Source organism: Vanacampus margaritifer, chromosome 2, assembly GCF_051991255.1.
Source record: "Vanacampus margaritifer isolate UIUO_Vmar chromosome 2, RoL_Vmar_1.0, whole genome shotgun sequence".
In the NCBI taxonomy this organism is placed as follows: Eukaryota; Metazoa; Chordata; class Actinopteri; order Syngnathiformes; family Syngnathidae; genus Vanacampus; species Vanacampus margaritifer.
The window spans coordinates 4,839,171-4,857,950 of record NC_135433.1 but is presented as its reverse complement, the minus strand read 5'-3'; the positions used below and the strand labels follow the sequence as shown (position 1 = coordinate 4,857,950).

Below are 18,780 nucleotides of genomic sequence, written 5' to 3'. Positions count from 1 at the left end.
AACAGTTTTAACATTTGTTCTTGTCACAAGGAAATTTTGAACCATCTAGCGAACGTTTCCGACTTTGAACGCACCCTGACAAGAAATCAACATTCGCCAGACATTTGCCAACAGTTTTAACATCTCTTCTTGTTGCAAGGAAATTTTGAAGCATCTGGTGAACATTTGTTGCTAAAATGGAACTTCTAACATGAATGACTTCATCAAGAAATTATCTTGGCAGAGTTGTATATATATATATATATATATATATATATATATATATATATATATATATATATATATAGTGATCCTCTTAAAATAATTATCCACATTTTTTTTCCCGTTTTTTTTTTTCAGTAAACAGGAAAAACTATGTATTAATAATTTCATTTCAGGACTAGAAGTGAATGATGTTTTTAACAAAGAAAGTAGCCAGTATCTTGAGGAGATGTTAAAGGCAAGAAATATATATTTTTTGTCCCAATATGACTTAGGCCATTATTTTAAGAATGTGATCCTCATCATAGATGGGCTTGGTAAAATCAACAATATTAATGACCACTACCAACATGATTTATGAAGCGCTGTAAAGCAAATCCAAAGCAAAATAACACAATTACATTTCATTGTAAAAACAAGGGTGTGCTTAGCTTTTCCTAAAACGGGGCAACTTGGGTGGGGGGGGGGGGGAGACGGGGGGTCCTAGACAGACGGAAGTGCAATCTACAGCTTCCTTGTAATTTGTGGCCACTGAATTGATTCTGCCCGGCTAAACCGTTCACACGCTTAAATCTCGACTCTCAATCCTAATTCCCTTAATCATCCTCAGGTGACAAATGCCTCCGGAGTAATTGACCATATTAAAAGCTGGGGCTCGGGGGTCTTGCCTTGTTAGTAACAATCCCCAACAGCGACAGCTCAGTGCCCTTCGGCGCACAAAGTCGCGACTATAATACGCCACGTCACGGTAGCCGAGTCCAATACTGCTGAGAGGGCAGTTTTTTCAAGCAATTAAAAAACGGCATGCAGGCCACATCACTTTAATCCGGTGACCCGCAGATCAAGGAGCGGGTTAAGGTTTCCTGACACTGTTATTTTGATATTTGACATGAGAACAAGACAAACATTGTAAGAAAACAAGCAATTAAGGGTTCTTCGGCCTCAGGAAACTGCTCGCCTTTTAACTTGTCTGATCCAGTAAGCATACAGGATACGCTTGCTTTTACAGGTGGGCGGGGCTTGGGCTGGACCGTGTGCCAAATGCAAACACGCACCTCAAAGGAGCCTTTGCGGCATACCTGCGTTTTTTGGACGGCGTTAAAAGCCGCTGGTGTTTTGCCCGTGAGAGACCTGTCGGGGTCTGGCGCGTGGTACAAAGACGTGGCAAAGACGAGGGGGTTCGAAACAGAGAGCGCCAGGAGGGCAAAGCGGGAGGTTGAGGGGCTGATAGATACGCACGCGGTTCAAGCGGGATGACTTCAGAGGTTTTGAAACCCTGGCAAAGAATGCGGTTGAACTATTAACTATTATCAAAAGATACACGCCATGACTATAGACTGAAATCCAATCAGGGATGTCAACGAGAGACAGACTCAGAGAAAAACGATTTATTTCATGAAATAAAATAAAAACGAAAATGCCTAATAAAAAACGAACACTAACTTTTTTTTTTTATGTTTACAAAACTAACTAAAACTAACAATTATTATAGCAAAAATGTCCTTTGTTTTAGTCTTCGGCACCATTATAATACATGAGCCTTTGGGGTTGATTTGAACTCATTCACTGCCATTGACAGGCAATAGACGTCAAAAATTCATTTGAACTATTTCTATTAGTTCAACATTTTTTTTTAAACATTTTTGTTAACAAGAGTATGAAAGCCTAGAATGTTTTTGTGTACATTTAGCACAGATATAAAATTTGTGATTAATCGTGAGTTAACTAGTGAAGTCATGCGATTAATTAGGATTACAAATTTTAATCGCCTGATGCCTCTAATTTTTAATAATCTTTAAAAAAATAATAATAATAATAATTATAAGTTGTTTTTTTTTAAGAAAACATTATCAAAATTAGGCGATTACAATTTTTTATCGTAATTAATCGCACGACTGCATTAGTTAACTCACGATTAATCACAAATTTTATATTGTTCTAATACAATAAAAAACATTTTTAATATTCATACTCTTGTTAACAAAAGTGGGAAAATTGTTAAACTAATAGAAATAGTTCAAATGAATTCTTGACGTCGATAGCCGTCGATGGCAGTGAATGAGTTAAATGTGATTTGAAGTAGACTTATTTCCATATTAACCACAGCGTATGAAAACCTAGAACTATTTAAGTCATGTGATTAATTACAATTAAATCACATGTTAATCTCCTGATGCAATTAGATAAAAAAAAGAAAAGATTATTAAAAATTAGAGGCATCAGGCTATTAAAATTTGTAATCCTAATTAATCGCATGACTTCACTAGTTAACTCACGATTAATCACAAATTTTATATCTGTTCTAAATGTGCACAAAAAACATTCTAGGCTTTCATACTCTTGTTAACAAAAATGTAATTGTAATAACGATTAAAATTTGTAATTGAAATTAATCGCATGACTTCACTAATTAACTCATGATTAATCACAAATTTTACATCTATTCTTAATGTACAGTTAAAAAATTCTAGGTTTTCATAATCTTGGGAAAAAATGTGAAAATAATAGAAATAGTTCAAATGAATTTTTGACGTCTATAGCCGTCAATGGCAGCGAATGAGTTAGGGATTGATTGTCATTACAAGCAAGCTCTGCTGGGAATGTTGCATTTGAGGATCTTGGGAAAACACAGACGCGCAACAACTTCTGTCTACGTGGAGTAGGACGAGCGTGTCCTCCATGTGTTTTCTCTCTCAGCAAAAAAAAAAAAAAAAAGGCGAAGTTAAAAGAATCTCCAGCCAATCAAAGGCCATGTTGAGTTTAGAGGGCTTGCCAAAACTTTTGATGTTCTAACTGGTTAAGGATGTGGCGACACGTGATAACGCACAACCTTCCCATTCCCGTGCTATTAACACATGACCCGATTTGCATGATTTCCCGCTGTCAATTTGCGGACGGCAGTCAGGGAAAGAATCAAAAGACGTGTTTTCACATCATCTGATAAGCCGTGCTCAAAGAGGGTGTTCTTAAATGAGCTGTAAAATACGTTGCCGGTGTCTGAGGATGTCACCCAAGAAGCCAAGTTGAGCGTTGAACCGCTGCTGAGCGTCCGCCTTCCAAGAGGCTTTATGACCTAATCTCGCTATGTGGTGTTTGGCGGCGGGTCACGGCACACAAGCATCGAACTCTTGAAAATCTCAGCATAAGCAATTCACGCCAGGCATAGTCTTAGGCCTGATCCTCAGTTTGATTGAGAAACAAATTTGAAAAGCAAACGTCAAACTATTGGCTTGTTAACCGTTAAAAGGAAATCAATTTAACCAAATACATTTCAACAAAAAGTGAAAACGTATACCAGGACCATAAAACTATAGAATGTACCTAAGCATCAGAGGTGTAGCTTGCCATTAAGCGAGGCAGGCAATTGCTTGGGGCCCCTTAGCCGGCAGGGCCCCCCCCCCCCCAAAGAGGGCAAATTAGCAGTGTGGCAATGACAACTGACCGTCTCAAATTCCCTGAGTCAGGTGGGTTTTTCCCCCCCTTAAAAACCAAAACCAAAAAAAGCAATAGCAAGGTTGATTATTTTATTATTTTTTTTGTAAATGATCATGAATAGTAATAAAGCTTTTATTAAAACGACCATGTATAGTAAGTTTTTTTTCTATTAAAAACATTTACCATGTAGCAAGGCATTTAGCATTTAAAAAAATGACTACGTATAATAAGGATTTTTTTTATTTAAAAAAAAAATGACCAAGGTATTGTTTGTTTTTTAATAAAAAAGTGATCATGTATAATAAGGCTTTTATTATGCAAAAAAAAAAAAGACCATGTATAGTAAGTTTTTTTTTTTTTTTTTTAAATAAAAGAATGACCATTTATGGAAAGTTTTTTTTTCCATAAAAAATGACCATGGCTAAGGTAGTGGTTTGTTTATTTATTTATTTATTTTTAATAAAAATAAAATAAAAAAGACCATGTATATTAAAGATTTTTTTTATTTAAAAAAGGCACACGGTTTTTTTTTATATAAAAATGATCATGTATAATAACTCTTTTATTATGCTAAAAGGTGACCATTTATAGCAAGTTTTTTTTTTTTAATCAAAAAAAGACCATGTGTGGAAAGTTTTTTTTTTTATAAAAAAATTACCAAGGTTTTTTTTTTTTTTTAAATAAATAAAAAATGACCATGTTTCTTTGTTGTTATTTTTTTTTTAACGACCATGCAATTTGTAATTTTATATTCCTGTTTTCTGGCTCACTTAGGATTCTTGCTAAAGTTAAAGTCACTTGAATGAAGCACAATTAATGGTGATCGTTTATTGAAGATACAGATGTGCAATTTTAAAACGACGCACTAATTAATGTATGTATGCTACAAATTTTTTTAGAATATATTATTCAATCAATCAAATAATTGGATGCATTTTTATTTTGCATTAAAGTGTTTTACAAATGCAAAATCAGTTCAAATCATTACCACATTCATTTTTTAAAGTACAGTACACCTTTTTAATTTTAACTAAATTTTATGAATTATGTATCAATGACTAGAAGATATATTATATTATATTTCTATTGGTTTAACATTAATTTCCATTTGTATGTTAAGAGTATGAAACTAGAAAAAAATATTTTATTGCACATTTAGAACCGATATAAAATTTGCGATCAATCGTGAGTTAACTATTGAAGTCCTGCGATTAATTTGTTTTAAACATTTTAATTGCCTGACACCTCTAATTTTAATATTCATTAACTCATTCACTGCCCTTGACGGCTATAGACGTCAAAAATCAATTTGAACTATTTCTATTAGTTTCACATTTTTTAGAATTAGTTTATTGTACATTCAGAATGGATATAGAATTTGTGATTAATCGGGAGTTAACTATTGAAGTCATGTGATTAATTACAATAAAAAAATCGAATCGTCTGACGCCCCTAATTTTTAATAATCTTTCCCATTCTTTTTTTTATTAGGGAGCATCAGGCGATTATTTTTTTTTTTAAATTGTAATTAATCACATGACTTCACTAGTTAACTCAAGATTAATCACACATTTTATATCTGTTCTAAATGTACAATGCATTTTTTTCTAGGTTTTCATACTCTTGTTAACAAAAGTGGAAAAAAATGTGAAACTAATAGAAATAGTTCAAATGAATTTTTGACGTCTATAGCCGTCAATGGCAGTAAATAAGTTAAAGGGGGCGTATATCTACGGCCATGACCTGGCAGCTAGGTTGGACCAAGATTCACCACTTTCAAGCCATAATCAGACTACATCATCCGTGTCAAACCTAAAAGCTAAGCAGAGCTGTATTGTCTTTTGTAGGATGTACAGCTTTAGCTTAGCATTAGCTAATAGCATTAGCTTCTGATAACTGGACAAGACTTGCTTGTAGTGCTGCCAGTAGCCACTAGTTATCTGACACAAAATGTCACCCTGCTGCGTGATTTAAACATTCTACGAGCAGACACAACACAACATACACACCTTCAAAGTTCTTTTTTTTGTTTTGTTTTTTAACATAACCATTTCCAGTTAGCAGTTTTTGATGTTCCGCGTTACCACACTCCTTTTGGCACATTTGATGAAAAATGTGTTCACCGCACATGAATGAAACGCGGCACTGTAACCCGGCACAAACATCACACTGTGAAAGGAGCTGAAGTTTTGCCACTTCAAATTTCCAGCGTTGCTTTTGTTGGCATTCGATCCGTCAAAGTGACGCGGCGTAGCACAACTTTGTACACACAAACACACACAGCAAATCTCCCACTCAAACATCCCCACCGCTGGTAAGCACTTTGAAGGCATGATCGCGCCTGACCCAAAACAACCGACTCGAAAGGCGAGTGTAAATAAAAAGCAAAACAAGAAGCCCCAAAATGTACTCATAAAAAAAAAAAAAAAAAGTAGAGCGCTGTTTGATCAGCTGGAACTCGGGAGGCCATAACAGAAACCTTAGAAGCTTGAAAACATAAGAAATTATTTTTAGGCTTCTTTTGAGATATCACAATGAGGGTCAAGGCGGGCCATTGGTTGGCTAGCATTAATAACATAAGGAGTGCGGGCCAGAATCGAGCCTTAGGGGGTCCAATCCGGCTCGTAAGGACACAAGACAAACTGCAGTTTTTCCACTTACATTAACTGTTGTTGCTAATTGTGCCCACTGGAGGGCGCACTGACGACCACTTAACGTATTTACTCGCAGACATTTTCACTGAAGCAACCCCCTTCGCGCCCGGCTGTTTTATTGGATTTTGCAAGGCCCGCAGAATATTATGTTCTATTGCTATAAAAACATGGAACCTGCCAAAAGAAAAATTTAAGTTTCTTCTTTCATCAGGCAAAAAAAGTATATTTGAATCTTTTTCCGTTTTACAGCAATTTGCATTAGAATATAGCTAAGTTTCATCAATATTCACAAATCTATTTAGAAATGTGAGTAATGAGCTTTTTTTTTCAACATGGCCCCTGGTTAATCTCTTATACTCTGCAGCTACCTGCTGGCCGTTTTTGTACTAACTACCATTGCTTCAGCCATTCTTTTCAGTTCAGAGGCTGCATCAAAGCTTTCTGTAGGGCTCAAACAAAAAACTCATAATAATTATACGTTTTGGGGACCAAGACATTATTTTAAAAAATAACGTTTTTATATGTTTTTGGGAGCAAATGAGTTAAAGTGGAAGTCAACTTTAAACATTTCTTGACAATAATAAGTTATGCGTGACCTCATTAGTGTAAACATGCCATTTTGATTAACATTACATTTGTGGAATATGAATTATGAAGCCAAATCCAGCCGTTTTTATCCATCCCAGGGGGCGGCCATTTTGCCACTTGCTGTCGACTGAAGATGACATCACAGTTGCTCAGTGCAAAAGCATCAACCAATCAGAGCTCACCTTTTTTCCCTGAAGCTGATCTGTGATCAGTTGTTACCCGAGACCTGAGCAATATTGATGTGATTTTCACTTGACACGCGGCAAAATGGCCGCCTTCTGATATTGATTTTAAAACTTCTGCCGGGATGGGCCCGTTAATCTTCATTTCTGACTGACATGATTGGCAGCAAACTGACTGCGAGACCGCTCATCAGCGAGATAATGATCCCAAACACACACCGAGCTTATCAGGGACAAACGTTGAAAGCTTTAGGATGGTCAAGTCATTCTCCAAATTTAAACTCTATAGAGCATGCATGTACCCTTCTATGGGGTAATTGAATACAAACCCAGTAGGGCTCTGTGGTCTGCAGACTTGGGTCTGTAAGTGGAGAACAGGTTTCAAAAGCAAACATGGTGAAGCAGCATTCAGCTATTATGCTGCACGTAAATGGAATAAGTTGCCACTGGAAGTGAAGTCAGTCCAAGTATAAATGCTTATCCAGGTTAAAAACGTTGCCCCCCCCCCCTTATTGATTAAAGGGGAAGTCAACCCAAAAACATTTTTGGGGGGAAAATAATATGTTCTAGTTAAGCAGCAAAATCCAGCCATTTTTATCTATCTCAGTGGGCGGCCATTTTGCCGCTTGCTGTTGACTGAAGATGACATCAATGTTGCTCAGGTCTCAGGTAACAACCAATCACAGCTCAGCTTTAGAAAACAGGTGAGATCTGATTGCTTTGTTGCCTGAGCCCTGAGCAAAATGGCCGCCCCCTGAGGTGGATAAAAAAGGCTGGATTTTGCTTTATAAAATTAATATTCCACAAATGTAATAATAATCAGAATGGCATGTTTAGACTAACAAGGTCACATATGATATATTATAGTCAAGAAATGTTTAAGGTTGACTTTTTAAGCATTTTGAAAATAAATTTCACTCTAAGGTCTTTTAGTCATTTCAAAAATCGACCTTTTATTTTATTCTTTTGCTTTAAATGTTTTGCATGCAAATGTACTTAAATATCTTGTTGTGTTTATGTGCTGTATAAATAAAGTTGCCTCGCCTTGTTTTTGCATTCATGAATTCAATGCATTTTCAGACTGTGGGAAAAAAGTTTGAATAGTGAACGAGATAAAAGGTCCAGAAAATGAATGACTTGCTCAGTGTGGTAAAGGAAAAATTAAGAAGAAATAAGACAAACATGTTTTAATCCAAATGTCATTTTTGCTTCCTCAGCTGACAAACTCCTCCTTGCAATTCCCGCCACGGTGTACCAGTATTTGCCTGGGTTCGAATTGACGTGGAATTCTGTGAAGCAGCTGCGGCGACAAACCATTTACCTTAAAGGCGTTACAAATGCATCGCACGCTGCTTTAGCTTGTCATGCTAAGCTCCATTCGGACCGCCGGCATTCTCCGAAGACCAAAGCTCCTCCTTCCGTCTGCTGTCTGCGAACGCGCAACTACTGCTTGTAAACGCAACGCTCATCCCTCTTGTTGCTAGTAGCGACAACAAACAGCTTAACAAACAAATATCAGATGGTTCCGACGCGCTTTGCACGCGGCTATCCATTGCTCCGCTCCGATGTCGAGCCCTCATACCCAGAAAGGGTGGGATGTTTAGCCCGCTTCGCTTCAAAGATGGCATCCGCACATTGAAAGGGCAAAACTGCCAAGCATCAACAGTCGTGCAAAAAAAAAAGAAAAAGAAAAAAATAATAATAATAATTTTAGAAAAAAACAGGGATGTGATTTGACCAAAGTGAAATTATCTGAAAATTTAGCCGGGGGTCTGGGGGCCGCTGGCACCCAGCTAGGTCCAGGGTTTTCCGTGTTTTTAAGTACTTTCAATGCACTCACATGACAAAGAAATAGACAAAACAACAGCATAAATTTTCAATGTATATTGAACTATCCCATATAAAATGGCAGTTTTAGTCAACTCAAAATCAGTCACATTCAAAAACATTGGACTGCCTTTGCTTTTAAAAACTATCACTGAGAATATCATCATATCTAACTCATGTGATTACTAAGTTAACACATAAATAATGTTGAAGAGTTCAAATTTCATGAACAAATAATTGTATCATGACCAAATGAAAAGTAACTCATATTAGAACATACCACAAATGTCTTTGTTATAGCAGAAGATGTTATCTGTCGGAGTCATGTGCATACACAATGAACTACTAAAAAAAAATAAATAAATAAATAAAAAAAATAAAAAAAAATTGGGGGGGGGGGGGATAAAAAAAGCGGAATTCCGCGAATTAGCGGAAAAATCACATCCCTGAAAAAAAGGAGAGCAATGATGATGACATGTCAAATCGGTAAAATTACCGAATGAACAATACTGAGCTCTCCAGAAAAGAAAAAAAATAAAGTCGTGCAAAAGATGGTAGCGACGGAACCCTCGTCAACGGAACATGTGTTAAGAGGTCCGACAACCTGACGTAATCTGACAAAAAGAACATCAGATGCCAACTAGACAAAGTGCAATTTCTGCAGAAATTGGGTGGGAATGCTGAAAAGATGAATGCTAAGATTTGAACGCGAATGTGCTTATGAAGGACTCAAATGTGCTCCAAGCGGGGTTTGAACCCAGGTACTCCGTGGTGGAAGGCAATTGCTCTAACCACGGAAATTAGTTGGCATACATGTATATCACTTAGCATATTGGCCATAGATATGTTTGCAATGTACAGTCGAAGGTGGCATTCGAACCTGGCATTCGAACCCATGACCTCCTGGTTACTGGACAATGCACTTTACCGACTGCACAACTAATGATGATAAGTTGTATGTATGGAAGCGGGTGTGGAAAGCGGGTCTTGGAAAAATGTCAATGTCTGTCCCATTGAAAATGACTGGGTAAAAGTTGATATTTAACATTGAATTGTGCAAATACTGTAACAAGTAATGTGAAATTGAATGATTTTTTGAAGCAAGTTTATATTTGAACCGTGTAAATCGGAAGTATCATGTGGGGAGTTGTTACACGGCAAAAAAAAGTGAGGAGAATAAAAATATCTCTATGTCGCATATGTAGGAACGCGACAGCGAAAACAGTGACTGTTATGTTTATAAGCTTCTAGAGCAGGCTTCTCCAACCCGTAGCTCGCTCGCGGACAGCTAGCTAAAGCGAACTTCAAAATAAAGTTGACCAAACTAGACGATGTGAAGGTGAATGAAAAACAAGAATGATCTGAAATGATATTGAATGATGTGAAGTATAATAAGTGACATGGAATGATATACAATGAGGTGAATATGTGTAGAAATTGTAGTGGAAAAAGCAGAAGGGGGTAAGGTTTGAAGAATTAAGTAGGGGAGGGACTAATAATCATCCCGAAAGTGAAATGAAAGAGTTAAATGATTTGAATATCACTTTGAAATGATGTAAATGTGTAATGTTGAATCTGCCATTAAGAATGAATGGGGAGAATTAGGGTACGAAATTGAGAATTGTGGGTAAGGCGTGAATATTTGGAATAAGAAAAATAGAAGCAAGAATGGCGTAAACATTTGGAATATGTTAAGATTGGAATGACGAGAAACGGATGAATTATGTGGAAGTAGATAGATGCCAAAAAATAGGATGAATAAAAAAAAAAAAAGGAAAAACGTGTGAAGGCTTGTGGCCTTCACACAATAATACACTGAGCCTCGAGGTGCACCCAGATCACAACCAATCACAGCTCAGCTTCAGAAAACAGGTGAGCTGTGATTGGTCGTTGCCTGAGCAACTGCGATGTCAATATTCAGTCGACAGCAAGTGGCAAAATGGCCGCCCCCTGAGATGGGTAAAAACGGCTGATTTTGCTGCATAACTCATATTCCACAAATGTTATATTAATCAGAATGCCATGTTTAGACTCGAGAGGTCACATGTAACATATTATTGTCAACGTAACAAAACACTTCTCCTTTAAAACGGGACGAAACAACATTCTACGGTACTTAATGTTCTTATGTTTTTTTGCCTACATGACTATTATAGTGCCCCCGGTGGCAAAAGCAAGCAAACCAGAAAGAGCAGATTAAATCACGATGCTCGAACAGTTTAAGTCTTTACACTATTTCATCCTATTATTCTTCTATTAACATGTTTTTTTTGTGTGTGTGTGTGTGGGGGGGGGTTGGAATCGCATTTCCACTCTTTTCAATGAGGAAAGATGATTTGAGGTCACTGGAGACAATCCCAGCTGACTTGGGGTGGACGGCACAATACACGCCAGCACCATCCAGTCAATTGCAGCACACATACAGAGACAAACGCGCATTCACACGCGCATTCACACCGTCACTGAGTAGCAACTGAAACCACGCTGCCTGTATACAAGTCATCGGGGATGTACCACTACTTTCTATGACATGACATGTGTAGACTTGTTTTTGTTATCTTAAATTAGAAATACATTTGAGTGTTACAAGATATTACTTTTTTTTTTTAACAAAACATTAAGTTGCATGTTGCAGCATGTGTTTATTTATTTTTATTTTTAATATAGTTTTTTCGGGGGGTATAATGCAAAAGTAGTTAATTGAAAAAATATCACATAGTATTTTACGTTAAAATGCAAATAGTACAGTTGAATGTTACAATATTTCACACTACTGAATTTTTTTTACTGAATGTTACACCACACACTTTTTTAAAAATTATTAAAACATTTAGCGTTCCCACTTTCAGGCCACAGTTGTAAATACGAATGCTGTCCTTAATTTGTTTGTCAGGCTAAATGAAGGTTAAATAAATAACATTTGTACTTTATTTATCAAGTATTTGATTGAATTTAAAAGAACGTCAATGAAAAAGTGGCACATTTTCTTTTTACATTTAAATTGTAAATCAATGTCAATTTTACAAGATGGCACTTTAATTTATTTTTTTTTATTAAACAAAATCATTTTCTACCTTTTGAACTAAACTTTCCTTTCTATGGAGATAGCTAGCTAGCTAGCTAGCTAGCTAGATAGATAGATAGATAGATAGATCATGGGCAGACTACTTTGTATATGTTAACCGACAGCATTTTAAATTTGTTGTAGCATGGTAGCAAAATAAATTTAAAAATATATATAAAAAATGTCAATTAACAATCCAAGCTGTCACTTGTTTGTAGTTACTTTCCAAAAGGTCAACCTTTAAGTCGGCCTATCGATCAGCCTAACTTTGCTGACGAGCCATGCCACGGCGCGGAGGACCAGGGGTCGGTGTCTCACCTGTGCCAGGTGCCTCGGGGACTCTGTGCAGGGGGCCGACCTGCCTCATCTGGAAGGCGGCCCGCACCTCATGACAGCTGTACGCGCCCACTTGGAGCGCGCTCGCCGCCAAGAAGAAGGCCAGCAAAATCCCAAAAGCTCCTCGGGACTTCACAATTCCCGCACGGGACATTTCCGCATGTCACACCGGACCGGCACAGCCTGCTGGAGAGAGATGGACGGACGGACGATTGGATGGATGGATGGAGCCCAGCAGGGAGAGCGTGCGCGCACGCGCGTTGCCGTGTGCGAGTGTGTGCGCGGAGTCCAAAAAGAAGCGACGAGGAGTTTTTAACCATCTGATCCAGACTGATGTTTTGTTCACATGATGGGTCGGGAGAGGTGTGCTGTCTGCTCCGTGACACGGGGAGGAGTGCTGGTGGGTGTGTGCGTGTCAGTGTCTGTCCACGCCGTGCGCGCACACGCCCCCCACCCCCTCCCCTCCCCCCTTCTCCCCACTTGGCTTGAGCTGCCCCTAATAAAACTCACTCAACCCTTTAGTGCGCGCATCATTCGTGCACGTACGTCTTCTACAAGCCGACTACTTGTTTCATTTGCATGTTCTTGTTTATTTACGTACATAAACACGTCGTCGTAGATCACGCGGAAGTAGATTACATTGTTCAGTCAGAATGCAGGATTGTTTGTTTGTATCGAGTGTGATGACTACCGAACGGCATGAATGATACTTGCTCACGTCCATCAAGTTTCACCAGGCAAGTTAGAATGTATTGAGTTTGCTGCCACCTACTGGTGAAAATATTTAGCCTACTAGAACGACTCATTTATGACAGGTGGGAGTGATTTGACCGCGACGCTATGTAGGGTTAGAATATTTTGTCTAGGTTAGCATAGATTAAAAAATAATAATAATAATAAAATAAAACTGTTTTGCCCAGTCTAATTAATTTGCTTGTGTGTATTCGTGTGTTTTCTGTACCACATTTAAATCAAACTATCATTAGCAATAGCAACAGCAGCTAGTTAGCATTGCATAGACTCTGCAATACTAACTAGCTGAGGTCATAAATTATACACAAAGCTCAAAATAGTGCAGGTAAAAAATGTCGACCTATAATCACTAATAACACTTAATATTGAGGCACTTGCCCGCTAACGCACGCACACGTTGTGAATTTAGTCAATTTGAGGGAAAAACACGAACGTGTTACTTCCCATTGGCTTATTTTAAAAGTGCAACATGCCAAAACAAAACAAAAAGGCGAACAATACAGCGAATACAAAACAACAACAACACAAAAACCAAAACTCTGTGGCACCCCTAAATCTCTGGTGCTAAAATCGCCCTTGACAGAGCCATGTCATCAAAACGTAGCATTTAAACAAGGGTGTGAAGACTTTTTATAGTCGACATGGATGCACAGTTTTTCCTAAAATTGAAATTTGAAGAATGTTAAATCGATTTGCATCTCATTAAATAATTTGTTGATTTATTGTAAATTAAATATTTTAACTGTTGAGTTTAAAGGAAAATTGAATGTGTTGTTTGTCGCGAGTAGCCAGTAGATGGCGACAAATGTTGTTTTTTCCCCCTCCCCATTTCCCAGCTGCCCTTCCTGCTCAGTTATTATAACAAGGTTCTTTTTCACAACAAGATCATTTCAGTATGAGGTCATTTGAAAGTGAACATGTTTTTATTTAGCTTTAGAAGTTTGACATAGAATAGAAGTTTCATCAATTCCTAGTATGAACACAAAATATAATAATGTAATAAAAACAATGTGGACGGATTTTTTTTGTTCCCTCGCTATAATGCGGTTCACTTTTCGCGGCCTCACCGTTTCCTGGATTTTTTTGTGTGCAATTTTGTATGCTGTTTTTTTTTTTTTTTTTAACAGTAATGCACCCATTTTATAAAATGTATGGTTTGAACTTTGACAATGTTTAAACGAGAGAAATGTGGAAAAAAATGTAAATGCCTCGATGAGAAAAGTGTATAAACTGTGTGGTGAGGGGTTTTAGAGCCTTAAAATATTTATAATAAATGTAAAACATAAAGTTAACTTCTTCACGGATTTAATTTAATTTCTATATTAACCTCAGCGAAAAACGAGGTAATTGTAATTCTATTAATCTAAAGCTTTGTGGCATACTTATTTTAAGTATAAACTCAATTTTAGGGGAATTCAACCTTAAACAATTCTTGACAATTATATGTTATATGTGACCTCAACTAGTCAGTAAACATGACATTTTGATTAATATATATATATATTTGTGGAATACAAGTTAAGCAGAAAAATCCCGCCGTTTTTCTCCATCTCAGGGGGCGGCCATTTTGCCGCTTGCTGTCGACTGAATATTGACATCGCAGTTGCTCAGGGCTCAGGCAACGACCAATCACAGCTCACCTGTTTTCTGAAGCTGAGCTGTGATTGGTTGTGATCTGGGTGCGCCTCGAGGCTCAGTGTATTATTGTGTGAAGGCTTGTGGCCTTCACACGTTATTCCTTTTTTTTTTTATTCATCCTATTTTTTGGCATCTATCTACTTCCACATAATTCATCCGTTTCTCGTCATTCCAATCTTAACATATTCCAAATGTTTACGCCATTCTTGCTTCTATTTTTCTTATTGATGACGTCACAGTTGCTCAAGGCTCAGGCAACGACCAATCACAGCTCACCTGTTTTCTGAAGCTGCCCCGTGATTGGTTGTTCTGAGACCTGAGAAACTGATGTCATCGTCACTCAACAGCAAGTGGCAAAATGGCCACCTTCTGATAATGATTTAAAAAAAAGAAAAAAAAAAGTGGGATTTTGCTGCTTAACTCATATTCCACTATCGCAATATTAACCTAAGTCTCATGTTGTGTTTCAGTCTCATGCTGCTCTTTTGCCACCCATGAGCAAAATATGTCAATTCAAGCCAGTCAGTAGTTTTCCGTCAGTCGTCTTCTACTGCGTCTCATGTCTTCATATACTGCGTGACCTGACTTTAGCCCATCAGTTGCGGCCGTCTAAACTGGGGATTTAAGGGGCTTACATAGGGTTAAACCCTCAAGATTGGAGCCTTCCACCGACTGTCGGCGAGATTAGGCTTTCCAGTCTCCCATTTTCACCTCCGCGTCCGCGCGGAAGTGCATGCGGAGGGGCGGCGGTCGGAGGCGTGCCTCGTCTTGATGTCTCTGGAGGGAGGAAGCGCTGATGATTTAGTGTCAAGAAGCGTGATTAAGTTGAACATTAACCGCAAGCTGCACAGATGGAGGATAAAGTACTCGAGGAAGACGTCGGATGTGCGCTTGTGAATGCTCACATCTGCAAAAGGTTGCGGTCAAATCGGCATCAAAGACGAAAGATGAGTGAAGAGTCGACTTGGGCAACCGCTATCAAGTTTGTGAACAAATGCATTGAAAAATGCAGGAAAAAACTTTTTTTTTTAAACCAACACGCCTGATTCAAATGATCAGGATCCTTATCCTGCCGAACTTGCTGATCATTTGAATCAGGCGTGTTGGAGGAGGGAAGCATCTAAAACACAGTTGTCAAACTCCCGTCCTCGAGGGCCACTACCCGGCATGTTTTAGATTTCACCCCCCTCCAACACACCTGATTCAAATGATCAGCTCATCAGCAATCTCTGCAGGAGCCTTATAATGATCTTGGTCATTTGAATTAGGTGTGTTTAAGGAGGGCAATATCTTAACTCTTTCACTGCCACTGACGTTTAAAGACGTCAAGTAAAAACCTACGGTTCACTGCCAATGACGTCAAAAGACGTCATCCAATGATTTTTTTTTGAAACGGGTAGAGGAAACCCTTCCGCATGTCTGGTGAAAGTTTCCAGTCTGTCTGTTGTGCCTAATGACTATTTTTGGCCCCTAGAGGGCAGCGATGACTCTCTTTTGACAAGATCGGGTGGGCGTCAGTAGAGGCGGAGCTAGAACGTCGAGCAGGAGATGAGAATGGAAGACAAAGGAAAAATGGCGGCCGGTCGCGAGGAGCTCACACCCGAGACGTTTTTTTCAAAGACCAAAAGCATCGCTGAAAGAGCACATTGTTGACGATGATCATCATAGATGATGAAGATGAGGGTGACTCCGTGGTTGGAAAGCATTGACGCGGCAGTAGAAGACGTTAGATGGAGCTAGATGGAGGAGGGAACGGGCAATGGCGAGCGTTTGCAAGCAGCTCTACACTTACAAGACGAAAGGCATCAACCTACGCTAAAATAGTACATTGATGACGACGATGATGAAGGTGAATCCGAGCTTGACGGCGAAATTGGAACCGCTGACGCGGCGGCTATGACGGTGTCGTAACGCGGAGCGCAACCGAGCACGCACAGGCGGACGTTCGATCGGACGACGGAGAGTGCCCCGAGTCCAATGCATATTCATCGGAGGAAGTGTGTACAGTCTGCTACTTGCTTTTTATTCCCCGGAAAAAAAGGCCGTCAAGAAAGTGTAACGTTTGCACGCAAAACGGACCAATGTGAAAGTGAAAGTAAACTGAGTCCTGGCGTCTCCTTGCACGCAGGAGAGCGTTACAAAAGGAAAAACTGTATTTGAAACATCCACATAATTGTAAATAGTACCACAGTTGCACACATTTGTAAATAGTTTGCGAAATTGTTTTGTCAAATTGTTACACTGTTGAATGGAAATAAACATATTTTGCAAACTAAAAACACTTTTTCATTGTTGGTGAAAGTGTTTTACAGAAGTAAAGCACTATTTAGGTGTTTGTGGCATCATTCATGGACAAAAAGAAGTGTAGAATTCACTAGAGTGCATGAAATAACATCGTTTCACAAAAAGCTCTTTTTCTCCGTTTTTTGTTTCAAAAGAGAGAATTTCGGTGAAAGTAACCATTTTCTATTGTTGATTACTGAAGAACGGAATAAGGTAGAAATAAACTTTTTTTTCTGATGAAAGCTAAGAGTCCAATCTTTCATTTGGTAGTATGTGTGTTTCCATAGTCCAAACACAACATTTTCTGTGGACCTTGAAAGATCACTCAAAATGCTTAAATCGGCTGGCAGTGGGGACAACCCGTTTCTGAAAACGTCTGGCAGTGAAAGAGTTACACAAAGGTGTCAAATTACGATCCTTGAGAACCTCTATCCTGCATCCTTAAGACGTTTCCCTCCTCCAACACACCGGTTTCAAATGAAAAGTTCATCAGCCATTTCTGCAGGAGCCTGATGACAATCTTGATCATTTGAATCATGTGTGTTGGAGGAGGGAAACGTCTTAAGGATGCAGGTCTTGGGCCCTCAAGGACCAGAATTTGTCACCTGTGTCTGAGATGTTTCCCTCCTCCAACACACCTGATTCAAATGATCAACTCAACAGTCTCTGCAGGAGCCTGATAATAATCTTGGTAATTTGAATCAGGCGCGTTGGAGGAGGGAAATATCTCAGACACTGGTGTCAAACTACAATCCCTGAGAACCTCTATCCTGCATGTTTTATTTGTTTCCCCTCCTCCAACATACCTGATTCAAATGAACAGCTCATCTGCAATCTCTGCAGGAGCCTGATAATTTACTAGAGATTATTTGAATCTGGTTTGTTGGAGGAGGGAAACACATTAAGGAAGCAGGTGTAGGGGCCCTCGAGGACCAGAGTTTGGCACCGGCATTTGAGATGTTTCCATCCTCCAACACACCTAATTCAAATGATGAGATCATCAGCCAGCTTTGTGGGAGCCTGATAATCCTGATTACTTGAATTAGGTGTGTTGGGGGAGGGAAACATCTGAAGCTCCTCTCACAGTTTCTCAGTACAACAGGAGTATTATTCATTCTTCGCAGACGATAAAGAACATATGCCAACATATGAGAATTGTTATATTGTCCGTTTACATGTTTCTGCACCATCCGAGTTGATACATCCATCGCTTAAAGCAGGAGTACTCAAGTTCGGTCCTCGAGAGCCCGTATCCAGCCTGTTTTCCATGTTTCTCCCCACTAACACACCTGATTCATGATCAGGATCGTTACCAGGCTTCCGCAACGCTTGCTAATTAGCTGATCATTAGTTTTAGCTGTGCTGCAGGAGGGAAACATGGAAAACAGGCCGGATAGGGGCTCTCGAGGAGCGAACTTGAGCACCCCTGGCTTAACTGCCATTGACAGCTATAGACTTTAAAAAAAATCATTTTAACTAATTCAATTAGTTTAACTTGTTTTTTTTTTCATGTTTGTTAAGAGTTTGAAAACCTAGATTTTTTTTGGACATTTGAACAGAAATAAAATTTGTGATTAATTGTGAGTTAACTAGTGAAGTCATGCGATTAATTACAAATTGTAATCGCCTGATGCCCCCAATTTTTAATCTTTTTTTTTTTTTTTTACATTTTCTGTTTCATTTTTAATAATCTTTTTTTTTTAAGAAAAGATTATTAAAAAATTTAAAATTAGGGGCGTCAGGCGATTTAAGTTTTTAATAGTAATTAATCGCATGACTTCACTAGTTAACTCACGATTAATCACAAATTTTATATCTG

The 18,780-nt window shown here is 38.5% G+C and overlaps 1 protein-coding gene across 1 annotated transcript in view; it reads right to left on the bottom strand.

Moving 5' to 3' along the window:
* Positions 1-12,665, bottom strand: part of gpc5c (glypican 5c) — a 190,715-nt gene extending 178,050 nt beyond the window's left edge. Inside the window, exon 1 of the mRNA XM_077557509.1 lies at positions 12,270-12,665. Coding sequence (XP_077413635.1) covers positions 12,270-12,441 — 172 coding nt within the window. The 5' untranslated portion in view covers positions 12,442-12,665. The remainder of the gene's footprint in view (positions 1-12,269) is intronic.
* Positions 12,666-18,780: the final 6,115 nt, after the last annotated feature.